The 24,493-nt window shown below is 44.7% G+C and overlaps 1 protein-coding gene across 4 annotated transcripts in view; it reads right to left on the bottom strand.

Moving 5' to 3' along the window:
• Window positions 1-24,493, bottom strand: part of BAIAP2 (BAR/IMD domain containing adaptor protein 2) — an 85,070-nt gene that overhangs the window by 49,901 nt on the left and 10,676 nt on the right. For all 4 annotated transcript variants that reach the window (XR_008446921.1, XM_054047115.1, XM_054047113.1 and 1 more), the window contains exons 2-3: window positions 20,851-20,926; window positions 15,812-15,898 (exon numbers count right to left, since the gene is read on the bottom strand). Coding sequence is in view for 3 of the 4 variants with exons in the window: in XM_054047115.1 (XP_053903090.1) it covers window positions 15,812-15,898; window positions 20,851-20,926 (163 nt within the window). In the remaining variant the exon portion in view is untranslated. The remainder of the gene's footprint in view (window positions 1-15,811; window positions 15,899-20,850; window positions 20,927-24,493) is intronic.

The following is a 24,493-nucleotide window of genomic DNA, read 5'->3' as shown; positions in this document are numbered from 1 at the left end:
GAGGCACTTCGGTTTTACCCTGAGGAGCAGTTACCAAGGGCAACCTCTGGAGGGGATTTAGGACAACTTACCTTGCAGTAAAACAAGTGCCTGGTCTTCACACCTCAAGATAGCTCACAGGCATTAGTTACCCTCAGGTAAACAAAACAATCCACCACCACCACCTTCTCTAGCAGCGAAGGTAAGGCCAAAGAGGGACACAGTTACCCCTTCTCCCCCGCCCACCCGCCAGACTCATTTAGCATTGACATTACCAGAGTACTGAACTGACCGTGAACCTCTTGACATTCAGAGGAAAATGCAAAAACCACTTTAACCAGGCTTCCTATGTAGGGTGACCAGATGTCCCGATATTAGGGGTTGTGTCTTATATATGCAACTACACCACTCCACCCCTCGGAGGGGGGGGGGGGGGGGGAAGTGTCCCAATTTTTCACATTTGCTTTCTAGGCCACCCTATTCCCACAACAAAACCACATTAAAAAAAAATAAAGCAGCGAGGTCTAGTGCTTGCTGACAGCGGGGAGGCCTGAACATATCACAACATTCACATGTTGAGTACCCGTCAAATGCTGAGACCATGCTGGAGGACCCCATACATACCAATTGTCCTCTGTAGTGTAGAATACACAAAGAAAAACAGCAGCTGACTTAGAGCTTACAGACTAAAAATAAGACAGGACACACTGAACAAAAACAACAAAAACAAAAAAAAAAAAGTGTTCACTTCTGGATTTATATCCCCCCCCCCCCCCCCCCCCCCCCGAGTATAAACTCACTTTTTGGAAGCATCACAAAGCAATTCTAAACGCAGGAGAAGAGAGATAGCTACAAGTATGCTATACAGAGTAGGTACCTCCTGACCAAAGTGGAACACTAACAATGCTGATGCAACAACCCTTCTCTCTTCCAGTACACCCAGGGCTCTCCCGGTTTGGTTAAGAAGACAGGACACATGCAACTGATTAAGAAAGTTGACTCTTTAATTAAAAAGGAAAAAAAGACCAATTAAATAAATTGGGTACAACTTCAAAACTAGGTCTTCATTACCCAACGCTACCTTAAATGGAACATCGACAGAGCAATCAGGAGAGGAATGATACTTGTTTTTAAAGCCACCACTAAGATGATCATCTTATGGCCAAAGACAAGCCTGAAATCCAGCATTTGGATCAACTGAAACCCACCTGAAAACCAAACTGGATTCTAGGGGAACAGGTTTGTATGGGGATATTTGTAGTCCTCATCTATGAGCAACTTGGCAGCAGTTTAATTTCACCGCCTCACCCAAACAGAGTAAAGAAAACCACAGCTGTGGTAGTCCAAGGGGAATGCGATTCTTGGCCCGCCTGTGGGCAGCCAATCTTTCCTTCCTCTACATCGCCAGCATGGCAGGAAGTCAGGGAAATTTAGCTCTCTTAAATACCTCAAAACTTAAAGATGAAGCTGAACCAGAAAGGAGTGCTGGGAGGGCATGGCCATACGACAGCCCGTGTTTTCCTATTTGTGCAGGAGGTACCCCCTTGTTATGGTTAACATGGATGGGGAGAAGCTCTGGACGCTAGAATACTACCAAGGGGAGTAAAAAACAAAAAGGCATTTTAAACAAACCGTTAAGAAATAAAACTGGTGACACCAGCAAAGCAGATGGATTGCAAGATTGTGTGTCCTGAAACCCTAGATGAAGATCAATCAGATTTTCAATGGCTGGTTAGATGCCTTTAGCTCAATCCTTTGATGTCAAGCAAAAGGCATTCAAATCTAAGAAGAACGAATGGCAGTGCCTCAGAAGTAGGACAGCTTATGCAGCTAGAATTTTAGTGCTTAGAGAAGACAGACAAGCCCATGAAGAGACTTGTGCTTTTGTTTTCCCCAATGGGGCCAAAGAACAGCTCATTTCAGCGCTGCTTGTGTGGAGGGACTCTGGGCGTTGGTTGAATAAGGCTGTTCTGGCATCTTCAGGGGAAACAAATCATTGCTTATGCTGTGTACAGAGCTGTACTGAGGAAAGTTTAATGACCAGGGGTGAAATCCTGGCCCCATTGACGTCAGTAGCAGTTTTGCCATTGGACTTCAATCAGAGGCAGCTCTATGTTTTTTGCTGCCCCAAGCACAGCCGTCAGGCGGCCTTCAGCGGCATGCCTGCGGGCGGTCCGTGGTCACGTGGATTCGGTGGCGTTTCTGCGGCTTTGGTGTACCCGATGCCGAATTGCCGCCAAAACCGGGACCGACGGACCTTCTGCAGGCACGCCGCCAAAGCCCGCCTGACTGCCGCCCCCCGTGGCTTACCGCCCCAGGCACGGCTTGCTGCACTGGTGCCTGGAGCCGCCCCTGACTTCAATAGGGCCAGAATTTCACCCTGGAAGTACAACTAGCTATTCCCACTCTCAAGTTTTGGATGATGGGGGGGGGGGGGGGGAAGGTGGGGGTGCTGTCGTCTAGAGAGCCTGCCCTCTTTCGTCGGTCTGTGTAACACAGGGCTGATATACAGGGCTGGCTCCAGGCACCGTCCGGCTCCAGGCCCGTGCTTGGGGCAGCAACTTGGGGCGGCACTTGGGTTATTATTATTATTTTTTTTTGGTTCATCGGGGCAGCGCTGGAGAGAGTTTTTTTTGTTTCCGTGGCGCTCGGGGGGGGGAGGAAGAGGATGGGGCTTCGGGGGGCACACCACTCGGAGGGGGCGGAGCTTCAGGTGGCGCTTGGAGGGGTCAGAGCTTTGGGCAGCGCGGTGCTTGGGGGGGGGCAGGGCAGCACCCGGAGGGGGTGGGCTTCGGGCAGCATGGCGCTTTGGGGGGGGGGGGGGGGGGGGGTAGGGCGGTGCTCTTTTTTGCCTGGGGCGGAAAAAAAGTTAGAGCCGGCCCTGCTGATATATCACCAGTAAGTCAGACTTGTACCAGTTGGATACTGGGAAATGGTAGCTAGAGCTCAATTCTGCAGAGACTTCGGAACAGCTGTTCCATGGACTCTTATGGAATGCATTAGCCCCCAGTGAATCACTAATTGCATATAGCTCTCACGCAGCCCATCCTCAAGGATACAGTAGGCACTTGGTGAAACCAAAACTACTCCACACCAGTGAGATGTGTGAAATCAAGGTTGAAAACAACCATTGTTTTTACAATCTTATTGCTTCTCAATGTTAAGATCTGGGCTTCAAGCTGATGAAATGCAGCAAATGGTACAGATGGAATCCAGGTTAAGGAGACGTTCGTTTTAATACCGAAACTTCAGCCAAGCAACACGATTCTAGGACTTGACTTTGTCCCCATCCATTCTAAAAAGCAACAGGGAACAAGATCAAGCTTCAGACATCTGCAGCTGGGGCAGGGGGTGGGTGGGGACCTCTTGGGTCACCCAGCCGAGTGCCTGGCACAAGTGTAGTACAAACATGCCCTTTCCTCTTGAAATGGTTTGACTCCATTTATTTCCTGCAGCTAAAAAAACAAGCAAGCATTTGCCAGAGTTCTATTAGCATCTCACCAGCGCTATGGGACTGTGCTGGAAAGCAGAGGAAATCTTTGCAGTTGATCAATTCTGGCCCCATCGTTTATTGCGCTTCAACTATCAGACAAAGTTTAACAGGATCTAGTTTATTTATTTAACGAAGAGACAAGCCATAGACTAGGTCAACTGCTTTTCCCCTGTATATAAAGCAAACTCAAAAGTCTATCATTAATTTTCTGTAACTTTTTTAAAATTTTTTTTTTTTTTAACTAAGCAGTTATCAAGCTGCATTTTTACTACTTGTTAGAGATTCTGCATCAAGGGTCAGCTCTTTTCTTTTAGGTAACTGCTCCCCTCCAAAACACATGCATTCTTCCCCCCGCATTCATCAGCAAATCTCTAACGTCCAATTACCCAGGAAGCTTACACAGGGGAGAGGTAGTGACTCTATTCAGGGTAAAGTACTAATTAACAGACACAGGAGGGCATCAATATACAGACCTCATTACAATGGCAAAGACTCCGCCAGCCAGAAATTACCTGAGCCTTCTGCATTTGAGCACTAGTAACCCCAGTGAAGGGGGGGCGGGGAGAGAAGAGGGAGAGGAAACAAATGCCTCCAATGCCCAAATGTGGCAGAGGAACAAGAATTGTTATGTGCTGGTTTAGCATCACAGCAGCTGGGGACTTTTTCCATAGAGGACACAGAATCGGTTAGCAGTATCCATAACCCTGAACGATTAGGCCTGCCTCTTGCAGAGCAGGTCTCCCCTAGAAGGCGGATGGGGGAGACCGTCCATTTAAAGCTTCTGGTTATTCAGACTGACAGCGTTTTCTACAGCTTTATCACAGGCGAAAAAAGGGAGAACAAATCATGTCTTTGAAGGGATAAGGATATCTTGAAAGCTAGTTTACGGGAAAACATTAAGTACAAGTAGCTCCAGGTTTGTCATGACCATTTTTGTGGTTTTGCAATCACATTTTTTCCTCTTTGAAAACCTTTTGTATGAAAGTTACAGAAAGAGGGGACTAGCACCACCAGTGGTTCTCACTTTTGAACTGGTGACCCCTTTCACATAGCAAGCCTCTGAGTGCAACCCCCCCTTTAAATTAAAAACACTTAAATATATTTAATACCCTTATAAATGCTGGAGGTGAAGTGGAGCTTGGGATGGAGGCTGGCAGCTCGCGACCCCCCCCCCCATGTAATAACCTCATGACCCCCTGAGGGATCCTGACCCCCAGTTTGAGAACCCCTGAACTATATGCAAAGTGCTGAGAAATACAAGAGGTAAGCAAAGTGAAGAGACAGACATTTCTCGCTAAACTTTCCATTTGAGTTTTATCAAATAGTAGGTAAGAGTTCAAAGAAGAGAGAGAGAGAGAGAGAGAGAGAGAGGTAAGTTGACTTTCCTGTTCAACACCAATAATCTCCGGCCATCTTAACACACACACACCCCACACAATTTATGCGTGAGTATTTTATTTTTTATCTGTATCTGGTCAAATAGCATAGCTGGAAAAGCTAATTCAGTTGAGACAAGGCAAGGCCAGCCCTTCAACTATGCATACAGTGACTTCTATATGTATTATGCACCTTTCTGACGCACACTTACAACAAAACATTCTGGATCCCACAGAGCACATGTGAAGAAATCCCTAGTCAGCCTGTCTCATTTCCAGAATTATTTCTACAGGGGGTGGGTTGTCAATAAGTCTTCTTTCCTTTTTGCAAGGTCTTTTGTTTTCACATACGCCAGCAGATGTTTGGAAGGTGATAAGAATTTTTAGAGTGCAACCTTCCCACTCCCCCTCACTTCCGCCACCCAAAATGGAGAGACAAAGAAAATGAATCCCCCTCTGAAATGTGTCAGGCTTATCAAGGTTACTAATTGGATTGCAGAAAATGGCTAATTAAGAGTCAGTCATTTGTTAGGCTGTGGGTTGTAGCAATTCCCAGTTAAAGGGACAGTTGGCCTCTTTAGGATTCAGGGATACTGAGACCTCTGCCTTCAAAGGTAGGCAAGTTTGGGAGCCTCAACAGGCTGGTGATGTCTCTTTAAAGACATTATTATTGGAGGAGGTTCCTACCATGCTACAGAGACTGGCTAGAAACCACCACTAAGGATGTGCTCTTTTAACAGGTGTTAATTTAACAGCACTCCACTGTCTCACAAAACTATATTTTGGTTACGTAAATAGGAAAAGTTTATTTGCATAATAGCTCCTACTTCAACAGGAAAACTTTGGAGGCTGTAAAAAGAACAACACTAAACAGAAAGTCCATTGTTGGGGCAGTTATTAAAGGTTTTTGTTGCATTTTGGCACCTTTGATTTCACAGAGGAAAACCCATTTCCTCCAGGTTTTGATGATGTTATGTTTAAGTGGACTGTACTGAATTAATGTTAGTACTCAGTTTTTCCCAGCGAAATAGGCATGCTAACGGCAATCGTTTTGACCAATGTTATGGTGTACAGAAAAGCATTAAAGAAAGCCTAGCCTATGAAAAGAAGAACAGGAGTACTTGTGGCACCTTAGAGACTAACTCTCTAAGGTGCCACAAGTACTCTTGTTCTTCTTTTTGCGGATACAGACTAACACGGCTGTTACTCTGAAACTAGCCTATGAAAGTCAAAGTCCCAGACAAGGGACACTTTATAGATCAGGGGTCAGCAACCTTTCAGAAGTGCTGTGCCGAGTCTTCATTTATTCACTCTAATTTAAGGTTTCGTGTACCAGTCATACATTTTAACATTTTTAGAAGGTCTCTTTCTATAAGTCTAATATATAACTAAACTATTATTGTATGTAAATTAAATAAAGTTTAAGATGTTTAAGAAGCTTCATTTAAAATTAAATTAAAATGCAGAGCCCCCCGGCTCAGTGGCCACGACCTGGACAGTGTGAGTGCTGCCGAAAATCAGGTGCTATAGGTTGCCTACCCCTGTTATAGACTGTGAAAAGAGCGACAGCAGTGACTGCTACAGAATACACATTCTGGCTACATTCTGTACCTGAAGGAAAACAAAGACTATCTATGTGAAATGTGAAGAGGGAAGGGGGTATGAACTACATGCAGTTTTGTTGTATGCAGAGGGTGCTGCTACACAGAGCGGGCTCTTCATCTTCACACTGAACAAAATCAATAGCCCTCTAAAATAGACTCACTAGGTTTGCTATTTCATTCGAACTTCACAGTCAAGAATCAAGCAGCTAAAAACCACATGTGCTATCCTGAGCGATTCGTCTCTTTGCCCACCGGGCTTCCCAGGAACACATGCGCAGCTTGTCTCGTGCCAAGCGGCTGAAGAAAGGCACTGCAGCCATCCATGGGGGGCACAGGGAGGAGAAGCTGAGTCAGCAAGTCTGCTTTCTGAATCATCAGGGGCTAGTGGCACAGCTGTATCTCAAGATTTAAGGGAGGCCAGAGAGCTGCTGCGAAGAGCGTTCTCCACTCAATGAGCCCCACATTTCAAACAAAGACTCACGAGCAGCAGTGTGAAGATACTGTTGGGGGTGTAGTAGGGAAAGTGTAACCCCTGGCACCATTCCCAAAGGCAGTTACTTTAAATCTGAGAAATTTTAGGATTAAGGCACACCAGGGCATGGCTTCCTATGTGTACAGGGCAGTTTCTTTCTCTGACTGATTAGCTCTTAACAGGATCACAGATGGAGAGGTGCAGAGTCTCTGTTCTCCTGCCAGTTCAGGGTTATCTGATTTCAGTGTTTTGCCCACTCCCATGTTAAATGACTCAAGCATTGGGGCTTCCACTACTTCCATAGGGAGGTTACTCCACCGGCTAACAGGACTCGCCCTAGGGGTGCTATTTCACAATCGGACAGGCCTGGCCATTGGGCAACATTTCTGGACATTCAGCTTGGGTTTTCCTTCGTAGCCCTCTCGGAGGAGAATGTAAACTGATGTGTTAAGTGACTGAGCAGCACACAGTTCACAGAACATTGCAAACCCCACTAGCCAGCTCCAGTAAGCAGCAGTCCCTGGTCCCTCGTACATGTTTCCAGATTAACTGCCTTACCCAGACAAATGACCTTTAACATTCACAGTGTTTATAACTCTCTCTGCTGCCATAGGAAGCAGCTACCTGAGAACTGCAAATCCAATTAAAAGATTAATACAATGCCCCAGAGGATTCGGCACAGTACTCCAAAGCTTCCAATCTGGGCCAAAGGCACCAGTATGTACAGGAGGCAGGGCATGCTCCGGTTCTACACTCAAAGAAGAACGTGCCTCGCACGTTAACAATACTATCAAAACCGGTTTAACAAGTAATATCCTGACTTCCCCAGCCCCAAGAGGCCACACTGTTTAGTTCCTAAATGAGCGTGGATGCACACCCCACCCCCATCTAATTGTCCATGCTAGAATGCAGGCAGGCAGGATGGATTCTGGTCCTGGGATGGGATTCTCCTTAAGTGATGTGCCATGGAGCCTTACCAGGCTTTTCTCCTGCAGATCAGACTACAGAAATCCTTCTCAGCATGCAGTAAAAGCAAAGCGGAATGTACCCTTGCCATAGAGGTGTTTATCATGCATCCATCTGCAATTTCTAAAGGGAGTATTTTAAATCTTGCCTTACAAGGGCAGTTTAAGGTTTTTAAGTCTAGTCTTCTCCACTTACATTACAAACAGCTCCGTAACAGAGCTTTCACATGGGGGTGCCATCGGTTAGAATTAGATCATTGAGCAAACTGTATATCAGATGCAAATCCTGGAAGGAAACTGTTTTCCATCAGAGGGTAGTTTCATCTCAGCACAGAGATTAACCACCCTATTTCCTTCCTCTTTCCGGGAAAATTCTTGCAGCAGCAGCCTTGACTGATCTGAGAGGAGCCTGGTGAATAGGGAATCACGACTTCTCTTCCCCAGCTCTGCAGGGGTTTTCTGAACTTGCTCCACTGCTCCCCAGTGAAATCTAGTTGGAGTCTCACCATGCCCATGCACACTGGGCCAAGAGAAAAGTCACTTGCTGCCTACAACTGCTTGCAACTCCAGACAAATGCTTTTCCTTGCGGGGGGGAGATATGCTGTGCCTTGACCATGACCCAGTATGTAACATACTAGGTACTTTGGATAGCATGATCCCTTGGCCAGTGTCTACATGACTGAGTCACTTAGATGCTTCAGTAAAATTTTACAAAAAAGTTCTTCAGAAGCACTTTCCAAAGACGTCAGTTCCAAGCCCAAACCCAACAGGCTCTACAGTGACCAGTCACTTCATCCAAGCGCCCCACTTGAAATCAGTACACAGCTCCTCGCGACGCCTTGGAATCCTTCTTTATTTATTCTTTGTGTTGCCATAGAGCCTAGGAGCCTTAGTTACAGCCTGGACCCATTGTGCAAGACATTGCACACATTGAATTAAGCAGCACACGGAATCTCTCCCAAAGGGAGAGTTCGCACCGTGGGCGCGGGTCTAGTTTTTCTGTGTGGGGAACAATAACGAGAGATGCCAACAGACACGAAAATGAAACAAGCAGGGAAAGGGCGTGAAAGCCACATTTCATGACATGAAAGAGGGCACGTCTACACTGCAGAGAGTCTCAGGGCCCAGGTCACACTGTGGGGCTAAAAACAGCAGCAGACTTCGCCTCTTGGGCTGGAGCCCAGGCTCTGAAATCCAGCGAGGGTCTCAGAGCCCAGGCTCCAGCCTGAGTGGGAATGTCTCCACTGCTATTTTTAGCCCCACAGCCAGAGTCCACTGACCCAGGCTTTGAGGGTCACTGCCTTTTTTGGGCAGTGTAGTTGTACCCTCAGTTCCCAGGAGCATCAAGGCAACTAGTCTATAGTTCTACTGCTGGCTGGACTGCACCTGACCCCCACCCAACCTGGGCATACTTGCTCAACTTGCAGCGTCCCATGCCTAGGAAAGACCCTGAACACCCTACATTAAAACAATGAGGAGTCCTTGAGGCACCTTCGAGACTAAAATTTCTTAGTCTTTAAGGTGCCACAGACTCCTCATTGTTTTTGCTGATCCAGACTAACACAGCTACCGCTCTGAAACCCTAAATTAAGTTTGCGTCTCCATCCTCTAATAAGACACTTGGGGGACTACAAAATCATGATGCTTCAGAATCTAGCACAACCAGCAGCTACAGACACACTTCATTTACAATATGCCTGACTGCCAGTTGTTTTCCTTTCAAGGCAGCATACAGTGAGATGCCAATATGCAGCTCCCACTCGACAACTCATTAACAAGGGCTCAGAGTAACTCTAGAGCAGCTTTGTGCAGGATAGGTGTTGCCCTGCTATTCAGCAAGGCTCCACACAAATCATTGAGAGCCTCAGTACACCAATTCAGAGCAGAAGTCTGCCTGTACTCTGTGGCTAGTGCCCCACCTAATCTGCAGTTCCAATGGAAACAAACATGCGTGGAATTTCTTACTTCATGCAATCTCTCGTCAAATACCTACCTCACAAGGGAGTCTTCATTTTCCACATTTATTGAGGATCACTGTTCTTAGCACGTCCCTGCCTCTAGAAGCTTCCACCCTAAGACACAGCCAACACAAGAGGCACCCTGTGCCACTACCGCAAACGACATCCAGGAGAGATCACGGCAGAAAGCTTAATAGCTATTTAAACACAAACGTCTGCCAGAGAGGAGGGAGACGTGATCCCTAGTACAGTTTCAGCACCTCTGGCCCTGTCAAGAGCAGAGAAAGCTCCAAATAGACCTCCAGCTCAAGTCTGGTCTTCCCTTATTTTCCTGATATTTTAAAGACAAAGAAAAGCAGTGAAGTACTGGTCATGTTCTTTGTGCATCAGGAAGAGAAGCACAAAGGTAAAAAACACAATTTTTCCCTGTACAAAGCACCTTTAAAGGCCCTCTCTGGGGCACGCAGACAGAATGTTCCAAAAAAATCAGTTGCTGTTTGTAACTGAGCATCAAGAGAAATGAGGTGATTTTCAGCCCTCCATGAGATGGCATCTGTCTATACATGAAGTCCAGTGTCAGCAACTTGAGGCTTCCTTGTGGAGTTCTGATCAGAGCAGACACCAGACACACTTCTACTTAAATGCTCAACAAACCAGAGTCTATTACAGCCAGAATGCTTTATTTTTATTGCTTTATCTGTTACTACATGAGATCATCCTTTCTACACACTTGTCTTTTATACATTCTCCACAATCAGATTTTAGACTAGGAACCAGAGAGCGGGGAATTAAATGTGGGTGGGTGGAGGCCTGAGGGGGATTAGAAAGGCTGCTGAAAGATTTCAAACAACATTCATTACACTCACAAGATTCAACACAGGAGTGAACAAACACCACCAGGAGGATTAAATAAGCCTGGGTTCTCAAGACAGGCTCCAAGGTTGCACAGGACTAAAAGAATACAACTTGTGATGGCAGTTTTTCCACTTTTGGCTCAGTCAAAATGGAAAGAGCTCATTACACTCACACATTCATGCTACAAAAGTTACAGCAGGCTGGAAATCTGAGACATGGACTCTACCCTCATAATATTCCTCATTAACTTTTATAAAGGGGTCAGACTCATTTAACAAAGCCAGAATGCTTAACCTTTTCTCTCCAGAAATGGAAACAATCAACTACCTGGGACTTTCTCCTCGGGATGGTAGGACTGCAGAGTTTAGCATTCAGCTGTGTCAGACTGGTCATTCTTCTTCAAAATGAAAAATATCCCAACCTAACTGCCTGGTGGGTATTGCCTACATGCTCAGGGTCTCACTCAGCTGGTTCTCAACCTTTCCAGACTACCGTACCCTTTCTAGAGTCAGATTTGTCTTCTGTACTCCCAAGTTTCACCTCACTTAAACTTACAAAAATCAGACATAAAAATACAAAAAAGTGTCGTAGCCACACTATTACTGACAAATTGGGGACTCATTTTTACCATCTAATTATAAATCAATTGGAATATAAACATTGTACTTTTATTTCAGTGTATAGTACATAGAGCAGTATAAACAAATCATTGTCTATGAAATTTTAGTTTGTACTGACTTGCTAGTGCTTTTTATGTACCCTGTTGTAAAACTAGGCAAAAATCTCTAGACGAGTTGATGTGCCCCCCAGAAGACCTGTGTGTATCCGCAGGGGTACTCATACCCCTGGTTGAGACCAACTGGTCTAACTGATCCTGACTGGGGTCAGGAAGGAATTTTCCCCTGGGTCAGATTGGCTGAGACCCCACGGGGTGGGGAGCGGAGGGGTTACCTTCTTCTGCAGCATAGGGCATGGGTCATTAGTAGATTTAAACTAGTGTAAATGATGAATTCTCTGTAACTTGAAGTCTTTAGTTTAAACCATCATTTGAGGACTTCAGTAACTCAGCCAGCTTAGCTTCTATTTCAGGAGTGGGTGGGTGAGATTCTGTGGCCTGCAATGTGCAGGAAGTCAGACTAGCTGATCACGATGGTCCCTTCTGACCTTAAAGTCTGTGAGCCTAGGAGACAAAAATATCCCAAGCCAAGGCCATGTGTACACCACACAGCTTTTAGCAACATGGCTGGGTTGACATGGCAGTGTTGCTAAAAGTTGGGCAATGTGAATGCTGTTTGTCGGCACTTTTTCCCGACAAAGTACTTCCACCCCCAATGAGTGGGGTTTGCGTGCTCCTGCCGACAATGCAGGTGTTCACACAGGCACTTGCCACAGCAAAACTTTCAGGGGGAGAGGGGGTTTAAGTACCTGTGAAAAACAAAAAAGTTTTGTTGTTCAATTGCAAGTGTAGACAGTCTAAAAAGAACAGGACAAAGTCACTGCATACATCTGGGAACATCTTTTCATGTTGGTAAAGGAGGAAGATATATCCTCCCCCGACACAAAGGGAGGATCAGCTTAAGTTTGCTCCATTAATGCAAGATAGTAATTTATTAACTGCCTGTTAAAACTTCTAGTAATGAATGAGGTAACCTCGATCGAAGTAAACAAACAGCACTTGTTTGATGCTATCACCAAGTGAATTGTATCTTGTTAAAAGGATTGATAAATTCAAGGTCTTCCCAGGAAAACCAATACCTTCAATCAGGGATGCTGTTTAGAAAACCATTTTCAAAAGGTCCCCTCTCCCATGCCCTATTAGGAATCAGGCTAGGAAGCAGTTTATGTCACTGGCCACATCAGCCCTCCTAGACTTTAGCCACAATTTTAGTCTCCAGTATACTATGCTTTTTAAAATCCATGCAGCAAAAGCTGTGAATATTAGACCACAGCCAACAGAACATGAATACCTTAAGCACAGGCTTTTATTTTAGGTCTGCTTATTCAGACTAGAGAGCAAAACCGCAAGGTTTGTCAAAATATTTTCATTATTTTAAATTTTAAGCCCTGAGCCAAGGAGCTGTGCAACAAGAATTAAAAAAGCAACATTCGAACTTTTTCAAATGCACTGAAAATATTCGAGTCACCCAACCAAAAGAATCCTGGCAGATTATGTATGTATTCAGTATGTACGTTCCAGAAGCCCTTCTTTAAACCTTTATATTTTTCCACAAACGGCAATGAATTCCCACCAGATCACCAAATGACATACCAGATTTCAAGTTTCTCTCAAATCACTGAAGCTGTTCAAAATGGGAAACAAAAAGCTTTTAATATAAATGGGAAAGTTATGTTCTCATAGGGCTGAACTATTTTTGCTAAAAAACTTTAGAAAAAACTGTCACTTCTGGGATCAAAGCTAAGTTGCCACATATTTCAGCAAAGAAGGTAAAGAAATTGGAAGAATTATGAGAAGGGAAGATGAACCCTTCAAATGGAAATACTCATACAACCTTCATTAGTGGTGTTGCTCCATGCACCATCTAGGAGATCAGGTTTCTTTTTAGTGTTCATTTATTACACAGAAGCAGATTAACTGTGGGCAGTTTTAATCTGATACGACATTTAACGCTTCTCCACAAAAGCTTCAGATTAAGTCAGCGTATTGTGCATAGTTGGTCCAATGTCAGAATCAGTGTAGAATTTACAGTACACTAAAGCAGTCGGGTCTACGGAATTTTGCATGGAACTTACTGAAAGCAGGACTGATCCAAACTGAAGACAGGAGGTATATGGTCCCTAATTTTGGAAACCTTCTAAAGTCACCTCACCTGAGGCCTTTGTCCATAATCAACTGCTCCTTAGAGATGATATTACCGAGTACTAAGGCAGTTACCTAGTACGGTACTCTGGCTAGCAAGACTAGCAGGTGGAATCAGTAGGAAAGAATAGGTTAGTTTACTTCCATTCCAGAAGACTACAAGGCAAAATGTTTAAGGGTACATCTACATGGCAAAAAAGCCCTCAGCAGCAACTCTCAGAGCCTGAGGGACAACTGACTATGGGGCTAAAAACAAACCGTTCCCACTTGGGCTGGAGCCTGGGCTGAGAGATCTTCTCCCTTTGCCAGGTTTCAGAGCCCAGGGTCCAGCCTGAGCAGGAATGGCTACATGGCTATTTTAAACCCCGCAAGCCTGAATCAGTTGCCTCAAGCTGTAAGACTCGCTGCTATGGGTTATTTTTGCAGTGTAGACATACCCTAGGGCAGCTGAACGCTGAGCGAGGGACGATGGTGCATCTACAAAGGGGAGCTTGGGAGAAAGGAACGCATTTATGTGGAGCTGAAATGAGAGGAGAGAACTCAAGAGTTAAGGCAGGACACGTGCCAGTCTGACCAAAAAGAAGTGGAAATGCAGTTCCCTGAATGCTTTATCTCAAGAGTAAATAGAAGGGAGGGAAAGGAAGAGCCACTGAACGGGTTAGAACTGATGGTGCCATTGGAGTAATTCTAATCTGCTGGGCAAATACAAGTCATGGGGTGCATTCAAATAGGAAAACTGCAGACAGCACGTACCAGAGCCGGCAATCGCTCTGTTGCAGTCAGCAGGGTCCAGCTTGTAAATCCAGCTCCAGCAGCATACAGCTGGGTCTGTATCCTAAAACGCTGTAGGAGATTTCTGCCAAAAACAAGCACTCCTGTTCAGACTAGAGTAAAGGTTTACACCATCCTCTCTCTCTTTGCAGCCTACCTTTTCTGCCTTTCAAAGGGGCAGGAACTAGCTAGTTGGCTGGCGCCGTTTAGCTTTTTTAAAAGTCAGACACCTTTGCTCTAACAGTTCAAGCAAACTCACTCCCCAAAACTCTTCAAACCCAAACGCTGTCAATGGTCAGTAAAAACAAAGCATCCAAGATTATGCAACCGTTTCACCCACAGAAATAGTTACAGCCGTTCTAGAACCCCGTCGAAAATGGGTCATCAATAGAAGCCTGAGCAGAGTCCGCAAGTCAAACATCTTCACGTTAACTCAGCTAAGTCAGGCCTGCCAGTGGAGTTTGCCTTAGCAGTGGCTGCAAACACTCATAACTGGAATGATATTTCTAAACCACATCCTCTTCTAACCCAGATAAAGAGACCTGGGAAGCTACTCAGGAACACTTCCCCCAGCAAGCAACCTGGAAAAAACAAAGTCAGCCACACGTTTGCGCCAAGCAATCAAAATGATTCATGTGTTAAGAAAATAACTTGCATTCCCATCTTCAGAGGTAAGAGGGGTAAGGGAGATAGTTGGAATGTTAGCCACTATTTATCCCACTCAGACAGAGCTCAAGTAGTATCAGTGAGCACGCAGCAAGAAGTCTTTGAAAATAGACTTGCTGCCTAGAAGCCTGCATTCTTCTGTTGGTTATGTGAAAGGCAGGGACTGCCTCTTCTCCCGCAAGGACAGGAAAGCAATAGCTACACTTTTCAAGTCACTGCCCCAGCACAGTCAGACCAAACCTGTGTGTGTTTACCTAACATGGGACAAAAACATGCTTTGATCTTTAACTTTAAATAACTGGAAGCTTGTGATGACGTTTTCCTGGCAATGCATACTAACACACCACGTATTGAGACAAACAACACAGTGAATCTCATACAGACTGGAGGTGGATTTATTCCACCATCACAAATATTCCACCTAGACGGTCCATCTGTTGCAGGTTTGCCCAACCATATGCTAGATCACTCTAAAAAGACCAAATAAAAACCAGGCAATTGAGATTTTTCTTTTCCCTCTCGAAAGGGCAATGTCAGATGGCTTCCTTGTTTTTTTAAGGGAGGAGCATGCCAACTGAGCTCATGTTAGTTGAAATTCCTCGTTTGTACAGCATTGCCAATTGAGGAGGCCAGAAACCACACTGAATCACTTAGTGTGTGGCCAACAAGAAGGCGGTCTTAGTTAAAGCTAGTATTTCAAATCCAAAGGGACAACCCTGCCAGAGGCCATCCATTTGAGGAGGTAGGGTGGGAACTCCCCATTAGATCTGACAACATACCTCTTGAGCTGAATTTGGTTTCACCTGTTACTTAAAAACACTGACTATTTATATGATTAAACTGCCTGACTTACCCAGTTCTTTAGATCCTTGGCTTTCACTGGCCAACTCCCCCATTTTAACCAGAGCATCAAAATATCCTTTTGCAGCATACGTTACGCCTGAAAAACATCAGGAAATAAAAATGATTCGTTAGCTTCAGGGCTTATAATAATTTCTACACTGCCCAACAGGGTGCTAGATGCTGCCCAGAACAAACAGACAAGGTCCCTGGGTCCACAGAGCTTGCAATTTAACTGGAGGTAGAAGACGATGAATGGGGGTAACAAATTGGCAAGAAGGGGGTCAGGATGAGGCAGGGAAAGGGCTACAGCATTAAGATTATGGGGTTAGTCAGACAAAAAGTAGCACATAAGAACTGGATACTTTTTCCTAAACGCTTCAGCATGACTATTGTTGCCTATAATAATCCTTTTATTGTTCTGAAAAATCACTGCTAAATAATTGACTATCACTGACTTTCATTACAGTTCATTCTTATAGCTAGTTTGTTGACATTCCAACTACACACATCACTTTTAATCAGATAAGTAGGGAGAGGGTGCCTCTAATCACAAGAACATGGTGTATAGCTTTTGGTCAATACCATTAAATTATGTGCCGTTTCCTCCAACATGTGTTACTGATTAAGATAATTTCTTCAGGTGCCCTTCGGAAGGGCTAAGATCAGAACTACAAAATAATAGAAAGACAATTTTAAAAAAAGTTACAGGAAGCCTTGTGCTGTAACGTTTATTCTGGATAGGGAGGTGAGGCTAGAGTCAGGATCTCAAAGCAGGTTTTCCCCAGAATGCTTTCAGATAGCAAGGGTAATACGTTGGTTTTATTCCAAGCATAGGCTTTAAAATAAATAAATAAAAATTAAACAAACACAAAAAAAGCCACACACACTACAGACTCAGATTAAGTTAGCAACATTTTAAATAAGAGACTCCACTTCTTGTCCAGGTCATTCAGGGATGTGTTAAATAAATCTAATCACTTTTATTCTCAAACACAAACAGCTTTTTTCCCTCTGCAAGATTTTGTGCATTTCCTCCCCAGGAGGAATTTGATTTTTAAATGCAGCCCACACAGAATATGAGACTTAAAATGAAATTAATAAGAAAACACCCACCCAATTCCTGAACCACAATTCAGTTAAGGTGGTTTAATGCAGCTGGAGGTCACTGCTGCATACAAGGCACCATTAAGTACCAGTCCCCCAGGAGATTACCGCAAGAGTCCAGAAGAGCAGGAACAATTATATTTTTCTTTAGTTTGTGCAGACTGCTAAGTGAGTCTCATTGGTTATCAACAGCCGGTGCATGTGCGGAGGATTAGGAGTGGCTGTTCAAAGGAGTCGTCTCTGAAATCTCAGCCAAAAGGATGTGATACTGTAGAAGTCTGAGTCACCAAATAACAGGGGGCTTTTTTTTCTTTTTTAATTAAAAAAAAAACAAACAAAAAAAGGGCTGTAACTGAATGCAGAACTTAAACAGGCAGGTAGAGATGGGAACTGAACTCTAAGGATCTCAGGGCCATCTACAATAGAAGCTTTCATACACTGATTCTTATAACCTCAGCTGAATCCTTAGAGACTTTTCTCTGAAGGTAAGAAGCAATTAAATTCTACACACCAGCTCAGTTCTGAAGAAACCGCCAATAGCACCAGCTGGACTCAGATCAGGAAGCTTTGTAAAATGAGCACTACTGCGCATTTTCAAGGTTGCAGAGGATTGAGTTGGATGGACTCCACTTGCTAGGCTAACCTAGAAATAGGAGTCAGTAGCTCCATCCAAATGTTTTTTTTTTTTGGGGGGGGAATCAAGACTGAAATCAAGATGGAGCTCTCCAATTTCACATTATCCCTACAAATTAGATACACTGGGCTTTAAAGCTCAGAGACGTCACTTTGCTGTGCACCCCTTTCCAGGAAAGCATGTCTCAGCACAGACTCACTTGAGAGCTGGACCATAAGATTCTAGAGCTGTATAAGTAGGGGCATTGCCAGCAGATCGAGGGACATGAGGATTCCCCTCTATCGAGCATTGGTGAGGCCTCATCTGGAGTACTGTATCCAGTTTTGGACCCCGCACTACAAGGAGGATGTGGAAAAATTGGAAAGAGTCCAGCGGAGGGCAACAAAAATGATTAGGGGGCTGGAGCACATGACTTATGAAGAGACGCTGAGGGAACTGGGATTGTTTAGTCTCCAGAAGAGACTGCAGTTTCAGCATTGAGCAGGGGGTTGGACTAGATGACCTCCTGAGGTCCCTTCTCATCCTGATATTCCGTGATACTAAGAGGTTTTCATGGAGCTCCTTTAAGAGTATGAACTTGTTCTTAAAAAAAAAAAATCTGGTCAACAGGCGATCAGCAACGTTCAAATCGCCAAGTCTGGATGGGTGAGCCAATGGGTAGCTTCAGAAATGATTTGGTGTAAGTTTGAGATGCCACTGGCAAATGATTGAAGCAGGCATGGATTTACAGTGTGGCCCATAGTTTGTGTCACAGTCATATTGTCTCATTATCCAGAGGTGTAAGATGAACCATTTCACCACATGAGAAAGGGGTTTTGCAGAAGCTTTAATAAGAAGGTGAACAAAGCGCTCAGTCACCAATTGAAATTAATAGGCAGCAGGTTTAAAACAAATGAAAGGAAGTATTTCTTCACAGTCAACCTGTGGAACTCCTTGCCAGAGGATGTTGTGAAGGCCAAGACTAATAGGGTTCAAAAAAGAACTAGATAAATTCATGGAGGATAGGTCCATCAATGGCTATTAGCCAGGATGGGCAGGGATGGTGTCACTAGCCTCTGTTTGCCAGAAGCTGGGAATGGGTGACGGGATGGATCACTTGATGATTCCCTGTTCTGTTCATTCCCTCTGGAGCACCTGGCATTGGCCATTGTTGGAAGACAGGATACTGGGCTAGATGGACCTTTGGTCTGACCCAGTACAGCCGTTCTTATGTTCAGTTTTCTGGGATCAGCTTGACACGATGCAGCCCTTCAACTTCTGCAGTGTATGCAACCCAGTTCAGTTTGCAGACATTTTGGCGCGGTTTCAACATTGATTCAGCAACAGACCTTCAAAGCCACCACGCACAATAACGGGCTGTGTTGGCTGCCAGGAAAGTTTCCCAGCACTGGTTCTGAAGCTTGCAGAGGAACACTTACTGTCTTTCATCAGACAGAGGTCCAGATTGTGTTCAGTATTTCATCTGACCAAGCAAAGAGCCCTCCATTGTTTGGGGTCTAAAGGAAGGTGTATGGTTATGAAACAGGCCCAACCTGTAAGTTGCTCACCAGACGCATCATTTCTGCTATAGCCACATCGTGAGTGGGGACTATTGAAATCACACCGAGGTACAAAGCTGGGTGGGAAAGAGATGGCAATACAGGCTTCAAGATTTGGAGGTTTATAGATGTTCATTGTGGTCAGATGTCCAATTCTTATCACAGTAATAGAGATACCCATGGTCTTAGATTCCTCCAGGGCAGAGATATTTTTAAGACTATGCCTGATGTACACGGCAAGGCTAAATTTTGTCATTCATGGTGGTCATGAGTTGGCAGCCATGAATTCTACATCTTACAGTCTGCAGCATGAGTTTCTTGTAGAGTAACCATGTCAATATCACCCTCCTTATGCACTCTGGGCAGATTGTCACACTTAGCATATGACAGACCTTCCACATCAAGTTGGTGCACACAGCAGCTGTGCTATGGTTCTCCTGTGCTGAGCTAGACAAGGACTCAATTTCATGTTACTAATCATATCAGGAGATGGATATCTGGGGGCTTTCAGGAGCAAGATGACAACCTTCAAGTGACGCTTCTGTTATGGGTGATTATTAACTCAACACACATTGTCAGAAAGCTACCAGACACCGATGTGTCAGTCTCCCGGTAGGATCAGCAATGTGAAATCTATAGCCAGACAACCTGCCACAAAAGGGGTGATACACGAAGCACTGCATGAAGTTCTGTGTCCTGTGTTATCCAGGAAATCAGACTAAGTGATCGTAATGGCCCCTTCTGGCCTTAAAATCTGCAAATCTATGAAAGCCAACAGGCCATTTAGTGATTTAAATCTATGTTTCTTTAACTACCTCCAAAAGGACTCGATATTCCAAGTGAGTGACTTCACATCTGAGGGAACTGGGGTTATTTAGTCTGCAGAAGAGAAGCGTGAGGGGGGATTTGTTAGCAGCTTTCAACTACCTGAAGGGGTGTTCCAAAGAGGATGGCGCTCAGCTGTTCAGTGGTGGCAGATGACAGAACAAGGAGCAATGGTCTCATATTGAAGTGGGGGAGGTCTAGGTTGGATATTAGGAAAGACTATTTCACTAGGAGGGTGGTGAAGCACTGGAATGGGTTACCTACGGGGGTGGTGGAATCTCTTTCCTTAGAGGTTTTTAAGGTCTGGCTTGACAAAGCCCTGGCTGGGATGATTTAGTTGGGATTGGTCCTGCTTTGAGCAGGGGGTTGGACTAGATGACCTCCTGAAGTCTCTTCCAACCCTAATCTTCTATGATTCTATTTTAAGAAGTGGTTAGCTAGACTACCTAATTATGCACACTCCCAGCCTTGAAATGGCAGCCTTTAAAACTCAGTCAAAAATTAAAATCTCCATTTTAAATAAAGGGTTAAAACATTTAAAATGGCAAGATGGTATTTAAAAAAAAAAAAGATTGTAAATATATGGTTCTCATCTTCTAACAGCCAAATCTTTACTGCTCAAGCCCTTTTCAAGCTCATCATTCTTAAGAAGCCTGGTCCCCAAAGCACCTTCAGGCCACAAGTGCATGGGAGAGGCTTTGCACCTCACATCATAATGATATGACATTTGCATCTTAATTAAAAAAACCCTCTGCAATTTCCCCCCGCCCCATGGAGAAAAGGCATCCAGTGACATTTCAAAATTCCAGAACAATGCTACCCGACTGCACCCAGTATGTCTGTCTGCCTCTGCCTAGAACCTCACCCCCCCACCCCCGAATACCACAGGACCTGCTGCACCAACCAGGGTTTCAGCACTGAATGCATTTGCAGCGCAACTTCACTTACTTGCCAAGGCTTTTTCATAGTTCTTCCCCATGGAAATGAAGTTCCTGAGGCTGGGATTGAACTGTTCCATGATCGTCTGAAGGAAAGAGCACAAGAAGTGGGAGACATTAGCAAAGCTGGTTGGGTGAGGGACAATTAAGAATCTTGCAGCAAGACTGAGCATCTCCAGGTCTGTTTTGTGTACGCACACAGAGTGGCTGATTCACCACATACACACATGCTGCCATGCACAGCAAAGTCCCAGAAGCAGAGAGTCCTCCCACACAGCCCTCTATAGACAAACACAATCCAAACTTACTGACGTTTTACAAGAGGATATTGGCTGCACATACACAGCCCGGTTTTAAGTACAGCAATGTTTTATGAATAATTCCAGACATCACCATGATTTTATTTTCCTAGAAGGATATTTATTTTTTCAGCGCTGGCAATATGAAGTCCAAAGAGTAATAGGATCATAGGATGATCTATGATCACAGGAGCTGGGGATAAACTAGAATCATTCCTAAATCAAATGGATAAAGCAGCAGAGTTAACAGAAAGCCATCGGGTTGGCTAAATAGAAGTACTGTTGATATTATCTGTTTTGTATTTATAACCCATGTATTGTCCTGTCCTTTCTTGAAAGGAGATGAAGTATCAGAAGGACACATAGGTGGCATTATCAATGTAGAAATATACTTATATTGATGGGGTACCAAGAATGCTTTTGTACCTGGATAGAACATCACGTGGTAGGTATGCCAAATTGCATTTAGTGAAACTGTATAGAGAAAGGTGTATAAAAGGATCAAAGCACCCACTCATGCATCTTCCTTTGACCGTATCTGCAAAAACCTTCTAAAAAACAAACTGACTGCTTCCCCCTAATTTTTCAGCTTAGTTATAATATTTCAGAACATATGTTTGCTTCATCTCTCCATATATTATAATATGGCAAAATGTGTGCAGTAGAATTTTTAAATAGTTCTAGGCCTAAATGCAAGCTAAAGAGAACATACACATTAGCTTCTTTCATAGGATACACACACCGTCCCTTTTGGAAGAATTTATGGGTAGCAACCACCGCAATCCCAGCTAGAGGGGTGCTATTAAGACAAAGGCAGGCTTCTCTTAGCTTACATTGCATTGGTCATTACCCAGCAACTGCTGAATCAGCTCAACAGATTAAGGAAGAGGATGTAAGGAACCTTCGTTTTCTTCCATCATCAAGGGCAACTCCTCCACAGAGCTATTCCTCCATGGGCTCCAGCAGCCTGCCATTTGGCACAGAACAGATACCTAGCATGAGACCGAGAACCCAGAGAGCACCGCAGCCCTCAGGAACCTCCTAGGAACTTCTCCTTCAGCCCCTCCGGTTGGCACTAGCCATAGAGTCTGTCGTAAAGGGTTAGGGTTTGACATACAGATCTCCGGTTTTGATACAGTCATTGCCCACTGAGTGTGAATGGTTGGACAATGGAGCTAATTAGGTGGCAGTCTCAGCCTTTTCCTAGCAGGATGCACATACCATGGCTGATCCAAAACAAAACACACTTACCACTTGCCTGGAATTTGCCTTTAGTAATTTAAAGAACACAGAAACAAACAAACAAAACAAACTCAGCTTGAACTTTCTCCTGCACTTATGTGTTCCTACAACCCTTCCCCCAGTACTTCTCTGTCTTAGCCCCTACCCCCTCCCTTCCTCAGAAAGGGGCTTAAACCCCCCTTATGCTACTGTGTGGGCACCAGTAGGACTCAGCTGGTCAGAAATAGCGAGTCAGCAGAAATAACTTTATAACCATGCAATAGTCTAGCATCTGGGGGAGTCAGCAAAAGCGCTCTGTCCTAGACCTTGCTACCTTGTTATAGGACCTTTTAAAAACAAGTGACAATTACGAGATATTTAATGCACTGAAGAAGACTTAATCTAGACCAAAAAAATTCAAGAACTAACAAAACAAGTTAAAGACGGTTTACTCGTTCTGGCTAATCCAGAATTATCTAGTTCTGCACCAGAATCTCACACCCCAAGAGCCACCGTAAGTCAGACCAGCTGCAGAGCTGACAACGAACACGGCAAAAGGGAACACATTTCAAGGAATGCCCTGGGTATCATAGGCCAACAGGGAAGCATCAGTCAGATCACACACACTTGACAGAAGAGGATTTGGAGTAGGGTATTAAAAAAAAAAGTTATTTAAGAGCGGAGGACAGAATAAATGGCAATCACACACTGAATGCATCCTTCAGGCAGAGTTCACTCCAGCCTTGGGTCAGGCTGTGAGCCGCAAGGCAGAATCTGCGCTCGGAGCGGCTAATGCTGCTGCTTCTCAGTTCTATTGTAGTTGGGAGGGAGGGGACAGGAAACGCCAATACACCCGAGACACTTTCTGGATAGGGAGGGTATTTTCACTTTAGGGGGAAAGCGCTTGCTTTTTTCCTAGCTCTACATACAGTGATCAGATCACTACCAAAAGAATGGATCTTTGTAAGTTTGTAGCAAGCTGTGAATGGTTTGTCCCACCCTGCTCCGCTCCAATAAGTCATTCGATCTCCTTGTAACTATGGCATCTTAAAAACTAGATCCAAGTTCTCCAGCTGAGCTCTGTGGGAAGGCTAATCAAGTCTCCATCCTCCCACTGACCCTTGAACTAAACTCTGGCTGTACAGAGGGAGCAACCTGGCAGCTAACACAAGCCCAGGGTAGCTACTGGATATTTGCCTCTGTCTTTGTAAAGAGTCCCCCACCCACCTTCAGTAACAAGCACTCCGGGATAAGCGAGGGCCTGTCGACAAGGACAGGGGTATGAAATTCAGTTTAATACCTAAATATCTTTGTGCCCCTAAAGTGTATGAGCATTCCCCGTGGAGAAGGAGGGGGTCACAAGGCTCTCACCCTCACACCAGACTGTTACACATTTCTGGAAGGGGAGGGGAGGGGAGGAGACAGACAGACCCTTACATTGAATAAGCTGATTAAACATCTGTCACCTCATTTGAAGCTGGCCAAACACCATAAAGCTCATTTTCCGCCTGAAGCATTTTTATCCTTAGTTCCTGTTCTTTTGAGACGGAGAGACCGTTTACAGTAATTTGCTTCTGCAGATACATCCACAGCCACTGATGTTGATCAGCATTGCTATGTCTTCGCCATCTCAAAAGTTTAGAGCAGCAGGTTATTAATTTCAATAAGCTGCCATCTCCCCACGGGATAGATTTGAGCACAGAGGCTGCAGTTTAATTCACTATTTAGTGATAATACTTTAGACTTCAATGTTTGTTAGCTCAGGAATGTGTTTTAATCCTCAGCAATGCCAATGGCTTTCCTCCAGCACTTTTTCTAGCAGGCCAGCAAGAGTGAGAAGTGAGCGCTGAAGCCCGGCAGCGGACCAGGGGAGAGGCCCACTTCTGTCCTAGCTAGACACTCATTGCGCTCTGGGAAGCTTTCCAGGGAGACCAAACGAGCAAACATCTAAGACAACATTCATCTAAGCTAGATCCAGCGGTGAAGCCTCGGCATGAACTCCCTTTGCCACCACCCGGGCTTTGAAGGCACTTGAGCAAAAGGTAGAGACAGAGGGTTAGATTTGCATTGCGCAGTACGCACACAGTACTCCAAGGGGTGAGATATACCCAGTGGGGGCTAGAGGGTGAATGT

Source organism: Malaclemys terrapin, chromosome 13 (genome assembly GCF_027887155.1).
Source record: "Malaclemys terrapin pileata isolate rMalTer1 chromosome 13, rMalTer1.hap1, whole genome shotgun sequence".
Lineage (NCBI taxonomy): Eukaryota > Metazoa > Chordata > Testudines > Emydidae > Malaclemys > Malaclemys terrapin.
The sequence above is the reverse complement of the archived record's forward strand: the minus strand, read 5'-3'. Positions and strand labels throughout refer to the sequence as shown.